General features: G+C 44.9%; 1 protein-coding gene across 1 annotated transcript in view; it reads left to right on the top strand.

The window, feature by feature from the left end:
- Positions 1-15,944, top strand: part of LOC115084798 (WD repeat-containing protein 64-like) — a 234,752-nt gene that overhangs the window by 18,632 nt on the left and 200,176 nt on the right. Inside the window, exons 2-5 of the mRNA XM_029590142.1 lie at positions 576-681; positions 7,854-8,063; positions 10,590-10,678; positions 14,653-14,745. Of these exons, the coding sequence (XP_029446002.1) occupies positions 670-681; positions 7,854-8,063; positions 10,590-10,678; positions 14,653-14,745 (404 nt within the window). The 5' untranslated portion in view covers positions 576-669. The remainder of the gene's footprint in view (positions 1-575; positions 682-7,853; positions 8,064-10,589; positions 10,679-14,652; positions 14,746-15,944) is intronic.

The following is a 15,944-nucleotide window of genomic DNA, read 5'->3' as shown; positions in this document are numbered from 1 at the left end:
GGAGGGGGGGCGGGAAGAAGAAGAGAACACGCCGGTGCCGCTGACTCCAGCTGTCCTGCCGCGTTCCGCCCGGGCTGACAGCATTTTAAGCCCGGGCGGAGGAGGACCGGGGAGCAGCTGGGTCAGCGGGAAAGTGTGGCGACACTTGTCTGCGAGCCAGATGCAGCCCTCAAAAGAGCCATATCTGGCTCGCGAGCCATGGGTTCCCGACCCCTGCCCTAGAGTAAAGGATGTGTGCATGCCTATGATATGTGAGAGGATGTGTGAATGTACATGAAAGATGAGAAGATGTGTGCATGCCTGTGAAAGGTGAGAGGATGTTGCATGCCTGTGAAAGGAGAGAGGATGGTGCATGCCTGTGAAAGGTGAGAGGATGTGTGCATGCCTGTGAAAGGGGAGAGGATGGTGCATGCCTGTGAAAGGAGAGTGAAAGTTACAGTAGCCAAGGTTGAAAGTTTGAGGATTGATGCGACTGCTCTTAAGTTTCAAATTTGTGCTAATTTTGCCAATTTTGTTTCTGTGCTGCCGTATATTCAGTGCATGTTGTGTGCTCTTATCTGTCATATATGAAAAAGCACTGCCCACATCGTAGGTGGCCGTCTCATCAGAAGGATGAATGCATGAATTACTCTCTTGTCTCTGAAAGAAAGACAACTGCTCACCTCACACATGGCCGAGAAGGTAATACTCTATTTATTCTCTTTCAAAATTCTCCCCGAATATTAACTTTAAAATGCAAGATGGCACAGGGGGTCTGATCCGGTCTGTTTTTTCCTTGTCTGTCCCTTTCTCTCCTTATTTCTTTTGGAGTATTGGTTCTCCCTCTTTTTTACCTCTGTGCCTCCTCCCCCTCCTGTTAGGCCCCCCGACTTCCCTGTGACTTGCTATGGAGCGCAGGTGCCAGGTGGCCCAGGCTCTGAAGGGAGATCTTGGCCAGCCCTGGCTTTTGGAACTTACATCCCAGTGTACCCTGGGATTTGCAGTCCGACTTCCTCTATTTTAAATGAGCACAGCAAGCACCAAATAGAAAACCAGGCGTGGCCTAACTCCTCCCCTCTGGAAAGCAGGTCGGCTCGGGAGCTCTGCAGTGCTGCTGCTGCCCCTGGAGCTTGCAGGGGGGGGGGGGGGGGCTGCCGGCTGTGAGCTCAGCAGTGCTGCCCCCGCTCTTCCCCTCTCAGCACTCCCGGCGGACCTGGGCAATTCTTTTTAACTTTTGGAGGTAAAGCTTGGGCTTCTGAACCTGTAAAGGCAGGACTAATGGGTTTCCTGATTAAACTGGAATGTTACACAACAGGAGTCAAAATCTTCCCTGCGGAGCACTGAACGGGAGGGGATCTGCTGCAGGCTGACCTATAACCAGAGGTTAATGCAATGTGCTTCCCGGGAGCTCTGCATTCTTTTGCTTCTGAACGCATAATTTGTAACGATATATATAGTGTCTCTTGTATGTACCAGTTAAAGATAATGTATATTATTGTATATAATACTTTTTGTTATTATTGTATATAATACTTTTTGGAGTGTATAAGTTATATAAGGTTATCCACAGTGGATACATTTTATACACAGTCCCTTATTGAGTGTATAATCTGCAATGCTATTTATTATGTTTCCTCGGTTGTTTTTCATTAGGTACTGTTCCTTTTCTCCTCTTCCTGTTTTTCCCTCTCTTCTCTCGCCCCTTCTCTCTTCCTATCTGCTCCCTCTTCCCCCCACCCTGGTTTTTTGTAATTTCCTCCTTTCAGTTATATTGTAAATCAGCATGATGTACCCACGAATGTCGATATATAAAAGCTTATAAATAAATAAAAATAATTAAAATAACTCCATGGACCAGCATGTTTTGACATGGAATACGATATATTGCATTTTGGGCCTCTCTCCAGGACTTGACATTTTATAGCTTGTAGACTAGGAGTGTGTATTTTGTTTTCTATTTATTTGGTTTTAGTCTCTGTCATTCTACCATTTACTAAACTGTAACACGTTATATTAACCACTACATGCCGGACAGTTTTCACTGCCTTTGCAATCTCATCCAGTTAGAAATTTATTTGGAGACTTCCTATCCCTATTACGAGTACATAAAATAATAAAAAAAAAAACCCTAAAATACAAAAAAACAGTTCCTGAAGGATTCACATCCTTGCATTGGACTGTGGATTCAAAAGCTGTGGTTGAGCAGATGGTGTAGTGGACCAGGCTCCAGAGGTATCTCTCAGTGATCCTTCTTATTGGACAGGGACACCTTTTCCCCACTGTGGCTTGAACAGACCTCCCCTTCTAGGATAACGCAGCCTCTTCAGATGACCTACGCTTTACAAGCATCTTCCATCTCAGGTGAATCCAAACCCTGCTGAAACAATTCAGTCCACGCTTCGGATCGTTGGTTCCAATAATGCCAGAATTCATTAAACGCAAAACAGGGGCATCCAAGCAGTCCCACAGGCTGTTCTCTTCTGCAGCAGAGACTTCAAACAGCAAGGTAAAACGCTTTAGCAGCACCACAAACTCCTCAGCACAGTGAATTCATTTCTGACGCCATCCAGCACTGTTCATCTGAGAGAATCGCTCACTTGCTCCGTTCTGAGGCTGAGAGAAATGATGGGACGTCCAAGGCAGGCCGTTCTGCTAGGGGCTCATCCACAAGAAGCTTATGCTTTATGCCTAGAAGCAGAGTATATAATTTACTCTCTCCATGAGAGAAAGGTGCCTCCCTGGGTTTCTGCACCCGGAAGCCCAAAACACAGCAATCGGGCCAGCTGGCAACGAGACCGCTGGACAAACTGAGCAGCACGGACAGACCCTACACACGTAGCAAGTCTTGTTTGTGCTGTTGTGCGCTGTTTGTTGGTGTGCTGTTCGCTTGTTTGATTTGTTTTCCGTTTGTTGTTTGTGCTGTTGCCGTGGTTCTTGCTTGTCTTCTATGCTCTGTGCTGCCTTGTTCCTGGCCCTCCTAAAAGGAGAGGGGGACCCCTTTGAGGGGGGGGGGGTACTGTTATGAACCCTCCTGTAGCGGGGCTACGGGAGGCGCCTTACCTCTTCCTGGAGGCCGCTCCAAGCCAGGGTCTCGCCTGCGAATTGTCCAGGCTTTGCTCCAGGGCCTGGGAGGCCTCGATGTCTGTGGGGCCTGCCTGAGGCTGCTTGTGCTTGCATGGACTTCCTGGTTTGAGCCACGCCCTTCCCTAAGGGCCGGCCCGCAGCACTTTTCTGTAGTTATAGGGCCAGCCAGGTGTGGGCCTGCCAAACTCCTCCCAGGGAGTCGCCGTTCTGCAGCCCTATAAAAGGACTTCAACTTTAGTCTGTCTTTGCCTTGCATCATCGTGATTTCTCTCTGGAGAGGCCTGCCTGCCAGAGCCTTGTAAGGTCTTCTGTTCTTCGTGGAACTCCTTGTCTCGTCTGCTTTTATACTACATCTTCATGTCTTGATGTCTTGCCTGAGGTCCCTGACCATGTCCTGATGTTTCGCCATGATCTTCCTTATCCTGATGTGTCTGCCCGCCATGATGTTCTTCCCTGCATCTTTGTCTGGTGCTCCTGAGCCTTCTGTTCCTGCAGAGCCGTGGTTCCCGGATGGTGTATGCCCGAGATTGGTGCGGCTTGCAGGTGGGAAGTGTCCCTGCGCTCCGGAGCCTCCATTCCCGCCAGCCTTAGGGGGAGCTTCGGGTGACACCGGACCTTTCCTGCGCTGTCCCGTTCTCCTCGTGGTCCGTGACCAGCCTGCATGGGCTGTGTAGGGCGTGCAGTGGGGACAGGGTGGTCCGCGACTCAGTCCCACGGGTGGCCTGAGTAGGGCAGCCTGAGAGACAGTGCCAATGTCCATGCCTTGTGTTTTGCCTGTCTGGATGTCAAGTTCCTCGTCATGCCCGTGATGCCAATGCTTCAACCCAGCTGTTGTCAAGTTCCTCACCCGGATGCCGTAGCATCAACCCAGTTGTTGTCATGTTCCTTGCCCGGATGCCGATGCATCAACCCAGTTGTTGTCAAGTGTCTTCGTCAGGATGCCGTCGCATCAACCAAGTGTCTTGTCTGCGATGCCGCCGCATCGACCATAGTCCTGTCTTCGTGTCAAGGCCTCCGTCTGCCCTCAACCTCAGGCCAGGCCTGCTGCTCCATGCTGTTCGCAGCAGATCCGAAAGGGCTCGGAATGGTCGGAGGACCATTCATCTTCCAACATTCTTGGATGTTGGCTTTGGGAGCTTGCAGGCCCGGCAGAGGGTCAGCCCGTTAGCCATGCGGAGCCACCGTCAACCCTCGGCTCGGCCCTGAAGGTCTGGGCCCGGGCTGAGGCCCAAGGGCACACTAAACACCCCCTACATAACAGAATGCAAGGCCTTTCGAGGCCGCTTACGTAACATATCATAAGCGCAAATAATACTTTTGTTAGGAATGTAAATAAAGGGAAGAGGAAAGAGAGACTTATGATTTTCTAAAGAAGTAGCTGAAAAGGTGAGGGAGAAAAGGTTAGCATTCTTAAACTACAAGAGATTTCAGAAAGAGGAAGGCAAGTGACAATATCTGGAAAATTAAGAGAAGATGGGAAAGTAGTCAGGAATGCAGAAATTCAAATAGAAGAAAAAATAGCAAATATGGTAAAACAGGGAGAAAAGACATTTTTTCGATATGTTAGTGATAGAAGGAATTGCAAAAGTGGCATTGTGAGACTCAAATGGGAAGGGGAGTAATATGTAGAGGTTGATGAGGAAGAAGCAAAATTGCTTAACGAATATTTTTATTCGATGTTCATTGTGGAATGGGCCTGGAGCAGGATCACATAAAACAAACAAATAAGATTGGAAGTGAGGTAAAAAACCACAACCAATTTTTCAGAACAGTGTGTTCGTGAGGAACTAACTAAACTTAAAATAGATAAGGCCATGGGGCTGGATGGGATACATCTGAAGGTACTAAGAGAACTTGGAGATATCCTGGAAGAACAGAAAAGGTTGTATGTGGTTCCTATTCATAAAAGTGGAAGTAAGGAGGAGGCTGGGAACTACAGGCCAGTTAATGTGACTTCTGTGGTGATCAAACTAATGGAATTGCTGCAATCCAATGGGTTGCGAGATCTGATGCAGCATGGTTTTACCAGAAGTAAATTTTGTCAGACAAAGCTAATCAATTTCTTTGATTGGGTAACCAGAGAGTTGGATCAAGGGAGAGCGCTACATGTAGTGTACTTGGATTTCAGTAAGACCTTTGACACAGTTTCGCATAGAAGAAGATTTATAAATAAATTGTGCGCCCTGATATGGATCCTAGAATGACTGACTGATAGAAATTGGCTGAGTGGGAGGTGACAAAGGGTAGTGATAAATGGAGTTGTCTCTGAGGAGAGGGTTATTACTAGAGATGTGCCTCAGGGATCCATGCTTGGACGGTTTGTTTTCAACATTTTTGTGAGTGACATAATAGAAGGGTTGTTGAGAAAGGTTTGTCTTTTTGCAGGTGATACCAAAACTGTAACAGGGTGGACAATCATGAAGGAGTGAAAAACATGAATAGGGATCTAGCGAAGCTCGAGGAATGGTCTTAAGGTCTGGCAGCTAAGAATTCAGTGCTAAAAAATGCAGAGTAATACATTTAGGATGAAAAAACCTAAGGGAAAGGTATAGCAATGGAGGTGAAATTCTTCTAAGCACAAAGGAAAAGTGGGATTTGGAGGTAATTATATATGACGATCTTAAGGTGGCTAAAGAAGTGGATAAAGTCATGGTAAGAGCCAGAAAGCTGCTTGGCTGCATAGAAAGGAATATTCAGCAGAAAAAGGGAGGTGATACTGCCCCTGTATAGGTCCCTGGTGAGACCTCGCTTGGAATACTGAGTACAATTCTGGAGACCGCACCTTCAAGAGGATATAAACAGGATGAAGTTGCTCCAGAGGGAGGCTACTAAAATGGTCAGTGGTCTTTGTTCTAAAGCATATGGGAACAGACTTAAAAATCTAAACATGTATACCTTAGAGGAAAGGTGAGATAAGGGAGATATGATAGAGACATTCAAATATTTCAAAGGTTTCCATGCACATGAGATGAGCCTTTTTTCAATGGAAAGCAGGCTCTAGAATGAGAGGTCATGAGATGAGGGTGAAAGGGAATAGATTCAGGAGTAATCTTTGAAATATTTCTTTACAGAGAGGATGGTAGATGCATGAAACAGCCTCCCAGTGGAGGTGGTAGAGACAAAAACAGTATCTGAATTCAAGAAAGCATGGGATAAATTCAGGGGATCTCTAAGGAAGAGATGAGAATTATAATGCTAAATGAATTGGGCAGATGTGTAGACTAGATGGACCATACGACCTTTTTCTGCCATCATATTTCTATTTACAATAGAATAATAATCTATTTACAATTCAATCCAATACAGCAGGGGTGGCTAACTCCAGTCCTCAAAACAGAACCCACAAATCACTGCAAATGACCTGTTGAAAAGTTTACCTGACAATGCTGTAGCTGTCCACAGGTTCACAATACAGCATTGCTTACACAGCAATGATCTGCATGGGTGAATTGTCAAAAGGAACTTTTTCTACAATCCCATCACAAAAGTCATCAACCAAATTATGCAGAACAAAACCTTTATATGCCTGAAACCTTTAGAACAAAATGATTTGGACTGATGAAACAAAAATCGAACTGTTTGGTCACAACCACACAACACAGGGGTAGATTTTCAAAGGGTTACACGCGTAAGATACACGAGTAACCCCCGAAAACCTACCCTGCAAAATAGGCTCGGCGGCGCGCACAAGCCCCGGGACGCGCGTATGTTCCGGGGCTTTAAAAAATAGGTGGGCCGGGGGTGGGGCCGGGGGGCGTGGCGGCGGTCTGGGGCGGGGCCGGGGGCGTGGTGGTTCGGGGGTGGTCCGGGGGCGGGGCCGAATCCTCCAGCACAGTGGCCTGTGCCGGCGGATGGCGAGCCGGCGGGCGCAAGTTACGCTTGCCAGAGGCAGGCGCAACTCAACGAGATAAGGTGGGGGGGGGGGGATTTAGTTAGGGCAGTTAGATAGGGGAAGGGAGGGAAAGGTGGGGGGGGGAGCAAAAAAAAAGTTCCCTCCAAGACCGCTCCAATTTCGGAGCGGCCTTGGAGGGAACTGGGAAAGCCATTGGGGCTCCCCTTGGGCTCAGCGTGCACCCCCTTGCGCGCACCAACCCCGGATTTTATAACATGCACTCGCATGTTATAAAATCGGATGTACATTTGTGTGCGCCGGGTAGCGCGCACAAATGTACCCTGCGCGCTTAAAATTTAAAATCGGCCCCATACTGTAGTAACTTCCATTTCTTAACAATGTTTGTGACAGTTGAAATTGCTAGCTAGAAGAGTGTAGAGAAAGTTTTATAGCCTTTCCCTGCTTTGTAAGAGTGAATTACAGTAGCTCCATTTTCAAATGCTCAGAGAGAGGCTCAGAGAAGCACATGGCTGTTGAAATTAGACAAGGCATCAATCACAACCTGAAAGGCTAGAAGAGTCAGAGTATTTGTTCTACCATCGAGTTGTCTTCACCTGACTAACTGAAGGTCTAAAGAGTCAATTGTTTTATTAACAACTTTTTAAAAAAATGTACTAATGAATCAACTGGATGTGTATCCAAACTTTTGCACATGCTATATTCACTTTTTTATTATTTTCAATCTGATAAAATCAGAAAATAAATAGTAAATTTGCATTGAAAATTGCTGAAAGATGTTTTGTTTAACTTTGTACTATGTAGAGGTTGTGTCAGCTTCTGTTCACTTAGGGATTCATTGAAACATTCAGTTTGATTAGGGGGTGTCTAAACTTTTGCACAGAAGTGTAAGTGCATCCACTAACCATCTATGCCACCTTCTTCTTCCCACCATGCCTAGCTCGTATATCCTATGACAGAGGAGTCTCTATCTTCACGGCCCAAGCAAGTGTCCTTTCACCTTCCAGCCACCATGATGGAGACACCACATCGAGAGGCTCTTGTGTACATCTCTTCTATGCCAGATGGCAGCTTCATTGGAGTTGGCCAGGATGGTCTCATTTCAATCTGGACCTCAGACCTTGAACTGAAGAAAAGTAAAATTATTCTTGTGAGTCCTATAAGTGAGAGCTAAATAGAGATATATGGCAAGGGCCCGCCCAGTGGCTCGGTGGATTTCATTCCCAGCTTTGGTCTCCCTGGGTCAGCCAGGGCCTGGTATGCTGTGGAGGCAGAGTTCACAGCCCCTGGGGAAAGAGGGGGAGGGAGTTGTAGTCATAGTGTAGTGTTGACATCTAGTTGCCAGATTCAGGGCCTATGATTGCAGAGTTCTAGAGGGCGATTTGGTGCATGGCTCTTGGCTGAGGACGGTCTCTACAGTGACTTGAATAGATGCCACCAGGGTTGAGCACTGGCTGGAAGCTGGATATAGAATACAGGCAATGACAGGACTGGGCAGGGACCGGACAAGGAGAGGACTAGACAGGAAGCAAGAAAAGCCAATAGGGCACATGGCTAGCAAGGTAATCCTATTGGACCCGGAGGCCACAAGGTAAAACCGGGAAGCCCAGGAGGGTCCAGAACATGACAGAGAGGCCGCAGAGCAAGGTCAGAAGGCCTGGCAGGGCCCAAAGCAAAGCAAGAAGCCAAGAAAAGCCACACAGCAGGGTGAGAGGCCAAGGGAGGCCACAAGGCAGGCATGGGACTAGAGATGGTCCAAAGGCAAGGCAGAACAGGAAGGGAAGTGAGGCCACTGAAGAGACACTGAGCAAGCTGGGTTAAGTTGGACTGGGGCTTGGGCATAGTGTTATCAGCGAGGACGTAACTGGCAGAGCCAGGAGCAAGGCTCACTGAGGGCCTCCGGTGAAAGAAAGATCGTGCAGCAAGCAGAACATTGGCTTGGGAAGACTGCACAGCAAGCCAGTGTCTTTAAGGCCTTCCTGCATGTAAGGTAATCTTTTTCCAGAGACTAGGCACCAGGCGGGAAAAGCTTGGTTCCCTGGTAATTACAAGCCTTATTTCCCTCGGCAAAGTTAGGAATAATTCCTGCTGCGAAGGACGAAGTATGCAGTTTGAGCAATAAAGGGACAATGAGACTAGAGAGATCTGGAGGAGAAGCTCACTGCAAAGGTTAAACATTCAGGGGCAGATATTCAAAAGACATTTAAACGGATAACGGGAAAGTTATCTATCTAAATGGCTTAGCCACATATTTAAAAGACTTATCTGGCTAGAATTTAGCTGGATTCCTGGGGCGGGAGGTAGGTGATTCAAAGAGGAGTGGAGTAAGCTGGCTAAGTTAAAGGCTAACTCCGATATTAACTCCATATATATATATATATATATATAACTCCATAGGGCAGGTCTAAAGTTAGCCAGATAGACATATCTGGTTAACTTTAACTTAGCTGAGTATATTCAGCAGGTTTATGATGGTTAAGTTAGTCAGATATGTCTATCCGGCTAACTTAACTAGCTACTCTGCGGCTGAATATTGACTCCCTACATTTTGAATTGTGTGTGCAGCAAAACTGGGAGTCAGTGTAAGTCTAGCAGAAGAAGAGTGATAAGATCTTGCCTTTTCTTACCAAGCATAAATTTTGCAGCTGTATTCCGGACCAGTGGAACTCTTCCAATTTGATAGGAAGAAAGACCATGAAATGACGCAGTGCAGTAGTCTGTTGTCAATATTTTTGTCATAAGTGTGGACAAAGCTTTCTGCAGTTAGATTTTCTGAGGAAGAGACATGAGTAGATGGTAGTCCAGAAATTTGGGATACAAGCTTGAAAAGCTTCTTAGGCTTACTATTTGTTTTGGTTAGGATTTTTTTATAGTAATTATTAGACTGGAGGACCTAAATATTTATATCTTGGAGGAGAAAATATGATACAGACTTTTAAATACCTTTAAAGGTATAAATGATGCACAAGAATCACATCTTTTCTGATGGAAAAGAAGCTAGAGAACCAGGGGTCATGATGTGAAACTCCAAGAGGGAAGACTCAGGAACAACTTTCATGTGCATGAAACAGCTTCCCAGAAGAGATGGTGAAGACAAGAATGATAATGGAATTCAAAAGAGCATGGGATAAACACAGAGGATCCCTAATGGCTAAACGTTGGAAATGAAGAAAAGGGGTGACCTGTATTAATTGGGGTAACATTTCTGAATGAAGGTAACCTGCATTGAGCGGCAGTTACTTACACTTGACCTGCTGGACATTGGATGGACCTTTGGAGATTTATCTGCCGTCATATACTATGTTGTTATCAAGTAGGGTCAGCAGTAACTCTGTTGGAAGGGAGACTGGGCAGATAAAATAGATATTGCAGTTGTTGTCTGCCATCATACTCTACGTTTCTTCCCCTGGACATTCACAATTACAAGTCTCAGCCATCAACTGGTCATAATAAAGATTGGGTCATCTTTGTCCCTCATTGTGTAGAAACGTCTAGTAGGCCTGTTAGCTTTTGGCACCTTGTACCACTTCATGTGAAATTAACCTACTATCAATAAACTTTACAAACACTAAAAGATTTATAGAAAGTTTTATATACATTGGCTTTTTTTTTGTAATAGATGGGTCTCTTCATGTTTGGCTAATAAATTCCTTTTGTTTTCCTATCTGAAATGCAGGATGAGAACAAGCTACCTAACAGGAAGATAAAATGGATAGTGGCATCCATACTGATGTCGTCTTACAACAAATTGATTGTTGGGACATGGTACGTGGTGCACAGGACTTCTTTATTCAAGCATTTCACAGAATGGATAGCACAGCATTATAAATACTAAAGAGCAGTGAAGTTGGTTTGGGACTGAATGTGTGGTTAAGAGATGTAGGGTAAATCTGGTGACTGAAGACTGCAATGCGATTCCAGTTTCATGATTACACAGGAGCAGGTGACTTCTGCCTGGCTCCTGGACGTCAGCCTGCGATACACAGGAGAGAGTCTAGAAAATCTTTGCTAAGAAAAGGCAAACATTCAATCAATAATGGGGTCTTCAGTTTCTTCCTTTCCTTAAGAAATTGCTCTAGTCCTGCTTTTCTGAGGCATTAGTGGTGCTTTCCCTGACAAAAGGGATTTGATTGAAAAGCATCTGCAGGAGGACAATCAGGGCAGGTGGGCCTGAGTGCAGACGGCACAAAGATCTGCAAGAGGGTTTTCGCACCAGAGGGAATGGAAACATGAGGCATGATCTCATCAAACTTGGGGGGTGGTTGAGAGTTTGCCAGCTAAGATGTAATGCAGAAAAGATAATGCAGAGCCCTGCATCTGTGGAACGTAAACCCCGAGGAGTAATACATGACGGGCAAGGGGAGGGAGAAGCGTGAAGTACCAATGTGTGGCAGACAGGAGAGAGATCTGGGGATGATTGAATCTAATGATCTCAGGGTACTGAAACAGTGCAGGAAGGCAGTGGGGGAGAGCCAGAAGAATGCTTGGTGTAACCCCCTAACGGGGCACATAAAATGACAAAAGATTCCGATGCCCGTTTGGGAGCTGAGCTCCAGCCTCTGTGGGTTCAAATAAAACAAAAAGCAGTCAAATAAGCGCAGTGCACCTGGCCCAGTTGTAAGGGCTTACTTCTCATTCCAGACAGGGAAAGCAAACCCCAAAAACACTTTCCCCCTCTGCGACCCATCTGATACTGCTCCAATAATTACCAGCCCTTCCAACAGCTCTTCCCTTGGACAGTAGCATCAAACTCTCAAACCCATCTCTTGGGATTAAGGACAAAGTCTCACTCAAGATATATCTTCAGCACAAAAAAAAACCCTTTTTATTTTCAGTTCCTGAGGTTCCAGCAGTCAAAGATACAAATAATAAAAATGTCTGATAGGGATTGGGTTCAAAGGTTCAGAGCATCATTAGCATTATCATCGTTTATTTATATTATGCTTTTCCAAAAGTGGAGTTAAATGTGTTACAACACAGCATTAACAGCATCCAAGAATACCTGAAATCCAGATCACCTCATTTTACATCAATATCATCCCATTTTACTTTTCTATTATACTAAAACGGTATTAGTCCCTTTTCCTCAAAAGAAATGATATTCAGTACTCGATCCTCCACAGAATTTTTCTCAGGAATGGACCAGACCCAAGTCACTAATCGGTCCAGGGTAAAACTGGCATCCATGGTTCCTGTTAGGTTGCCAGGGTGCACTGCCCAGGAGTTTAGACCGAGGACATCTGGACATATGGTCTTGCTGATCCTCTGCCAGATGGACTGCAGAGAAGGAGAGAGATGTTCCCCCAAGTCTATTCCAAATTATTTTCAAAATGCACAAACACCAGTTTATATTAAGCCAGGGGACACGACCCCCGAGGTTTTCTCGCAAACCCTCCCTTAAAAGGATATACAGTTCTCATGATAAACATCTGCAACAGTGCACATCACTGTAACCCAAAGTACAGGTTAAGTAACATCTTTCAGTTTAAGTCATATTTGTTGTGAGTGAACTGTTTAGTAGACCCTTCGGCCGACCTGTGAGAGACTGGGGAGAGGTGTACTATAGTCTCTGGAGAGTGACAGGTCGGGAGGCGGATACCAGGCAGGAGCTGGACGTGAGCTTCACCCTGGAAGCCGGTACTCCCCCGGGAGGAGCCCGTAGGAGCCCGACTGCTGGGACTTAGGAGATCACGGCAGCTGGAGCTGGAGCAGGCAGGCAGGGAACAGGAGACAGGCAGGAACTGAAGCAGGCTAGGACTGAAGCGAGCAGGAACTGAAGCAGAACTGGCTACTGGAACCAGACAGGAGCTGAAGCAGAACTGGCTACTGGAACCAGACAGGAGCTGAACCAGGACTGGCTACTGGAACCTGGAACCAAGCTGGAACTGAAGCAGAACAGGTTACTGCAAGCAAGCCAGACAAGAGCAGACTTGGGCACGGAGTGAAACAAGTCTCAGGCAGGAATGGAGTCGCTAACGCAATAGCGCACTCCGGGCATGGAGCAACAGAGGACTGCAAGGAACCCCGTTGCAAGGCAAAGTCCTGGGCTCCGCAGCGGCCTTACATAGGCCGTGGCATCTGACGTCATCGATAGGCGGAGCTTCCAATGGCGGGAAACGGCCTTCATAAGCGCGGGTTGCGCGCGCCTAGGGTGAAGGCGTCCAGGCAGGTCTTCTCGGCGGCGTCCCCCCTGCGGGGATGCCGCGAAACAGGCCGCAGACCCTCGGAGATGGGCCGGGACCAAGGAGGTAAGGGCCTAGTCGCGGCTGCCGCGACTGGGACCACAACAATATTGGTTATGTCTGAATATGTTTTATTTATTTTATTTATTTAAATTCTTTTACTATACCGATACTCAAGACGAAGGTCTTATCGTACCGGTTTACAATGGAACAGGGGGGAAAACCAAATTAACAATTTAAGAAGAAGGTAAAGTTACATTAAACAGGGAGCGAAAACCTGGAAGATGGAAGACAGGAAAGATTTTAAAAGATAACAACTGGAGAGTGATAAAATAATCAAAAAAGAACAGTAGAGTAGCGAGACAAAAAACATAGATTTATCCTCGGCGATTATAAACCTAATAAGTCCTGACTCCATCTGCTGGACGGGAGGCATAACCCAGCAGTCTGGACTGATCCTTGGTACTACAGGAATGAAAATTATCAGGTAAGTCCTAATTTTCCTTTGTCAAACATTCCCAATGAAAGAGGGGATTTTGGCTTCCTATATGTATGAAATTCTGCAAAACTTTTGGGAGAGACTCCAGTGGATTGGAAATATGAAGAAGAAGATCATTTGCAAAAGTGGCCAACTTAAAAGAGTCGGCACTCAAGGAAATACCAAGAATATCTGCATGGCTTCTAAGAATATGGAAAAAGGGGTCCAGGGATAGCATAAAAAGCAAAGGAGAAATAGGGCAATCTTGCCTGCTACCTCTCTGCAGGTGAATTTCTTCAGAAAGCACTCTGTTAATCAAAACTAAAGCAGTAGGAAAAGAATAAAGAACCAAAAGCAATTTCAAAATATAGCCCTCAAACCCAAAACCACGTAATGATTCTATCAGAAAAACCCAATTAACCCAATCAAAAGCCTTTTCAATATCAAAATTAATTAATAAAGAATTCAACTTCCACCTATTTGATTGTTCGACAGATGCAATAAGCTTGCACGCATTAACCGCCAATTGCAAACCCTTAACAAAGCCCACTTGATCATCCATAATTAAATCAGGGAGAATGCAAGATAATTTTTCTGCCATAATTTTAGCCAGCAACTTTAATTCAAAATTAATTAAAGAAATGGGCCTAAAAGATTGTGGTTTTAAATGGTTTTTACCAGATTTGGGGGTAACAGTTATAACGGCTTTATTCAGGTCATAAACAAATTATCCTTTGTCAATTAAGTCCTCAAAGAAAAATGTAAAATGAGAAGCAATTTGATCTAAAGTTAATTTATAAAATTCACTAGTAAAGCCATCTATACCAGGGGTCTTGTATAATTTGACTGGTGTGACAATTTTGAGAACTTCCTCCTGTGTAACGAGTTCATTTAAAAATTGAAGCTGCTGATCAGAAACCTTGGGTAAGCCTACAGAAGAGAGATATGCTTTCATTTCTTCAATATCACAAAAATCTTTAGAATATAACTGACTATAATATAAAACAAAAACACCTGAAGCAATAGCTTTACTGGAATTACGAAGTTTCCTAGAAACTTGTCTCTTATTTTATTCCTAGTGACAGGGAAATCCGTTTTTATGAACTCTCCAACTATGAACCATATTGCCAAATCATTGGCCTGGAGTCGATGCCTCTACGCCTGGATTACAGGTAAGGTGCATTCATGTTTACTAAACATGTATGAGACTGAGTAGGTACAAACAGAGAGACACATGCAGAGGTTAAATAGAAAGGTTTGGTGAGTTACTGCATGACTTAAGGGGATAGGCAATAACAAGAGGGAGTCTGCAATAAATACAAGTACATTCAGAGGCGTTGCTGGAAACAGTAGTGTGAATCAAGGGCTGATGCTAGTAGGTCTGTTCCTATTTAAGATGTTGATATATGATCTGGAAGAGGGGACTGACAGCAACATAGTCATTTTATTTATTTATTTATTAAAAAAAACTTTTAATATACCGAACATTCGTGGGACACATCACGCCGGTTTACAAATAACTGAAGCAGGCTGAAAATTACAATGAACAAGGGAGGGGTGAGCGGGGAGCAGGCAGGAGAGAAAAAAAATACAAATCCAACACAACTTGATCCCAAGTTGTGTTGGATTTTAAACACTGTTTAGAATAGAGTTTTCCTGTAAATGTCCTGGACGGTCTTGGGGAATGGGCAAATGAAATTAGTGAGGAAAAAGAGTATGGTGATGCCCTTAGACCCACAAGAATTGTCCTGCAGAAAACAAACTGAATAGGAGTCAATGCCTCCTGCTTCTATAGGAAATTGTCCTGTTTACTTCTATATATGCATCTCAGAAGAGGTTGGATGGGCTACTGGAGAAATGTAGGCTGAGTGGACATGGTGATATGCTTAAATTTTAGATGGTAAGACAGGGAGGTGACATTTTGGGACCATGAAAGCAAATCTTTCAATGGAGGGCAAAACCTGCCTGTGAGCATGCTTTTTCGGTCTTCCCTTGGATCACTGCTAGGGAGCTACCAAAGCTATCTGTAGTAAGTAGAGCACTAAGAACCTTTGGTCTTCCTTCAGCTTAGCTTACTGTGCTACTTTTATAACTGTTTTCTTGCAGAACCTTCACGTAATCAGGACAACGAGCATTTCATTATCAAATAACATTTTTCCTTTCTATTTCCTTAAATTCACCTCAGTATTATGAAATAACTATACCCTCTGGACTAGACTACAAGCTTTTCATGTGCTATGTATAGCTCTCTGATGCTATACTGTTATGTCTTGTCATCCAGCTTTATCAGATCATTAGTAACCCACTAATTATAAGACACTTTACCACCATAGTCATGTTACTTGTCTCCCAAGAGCAGGTTTATGTTTAG

The sequence above is a fragment of the Rhinatrema bivittatum genome, chromosome 1 (genome assembly GCF_901001135.1).
Source record: "Rhinatrema bivittatum chromosome 1, aRhiBiv1.1, whole genome shotgun sequence".
Classification (NCBI taxonomy): domain Eukaryota; kingdom Metazoa; phylum Chordata; class Amphibia; order Gymnophiona; family Rhinatrematidae; genus Rhinatrema; species Rhinatrema bivittatum.
Note: the sequence above shows the minus strand (reverse complement) of the source record. Positions and strands in the feature narration are given on the sequence as shown.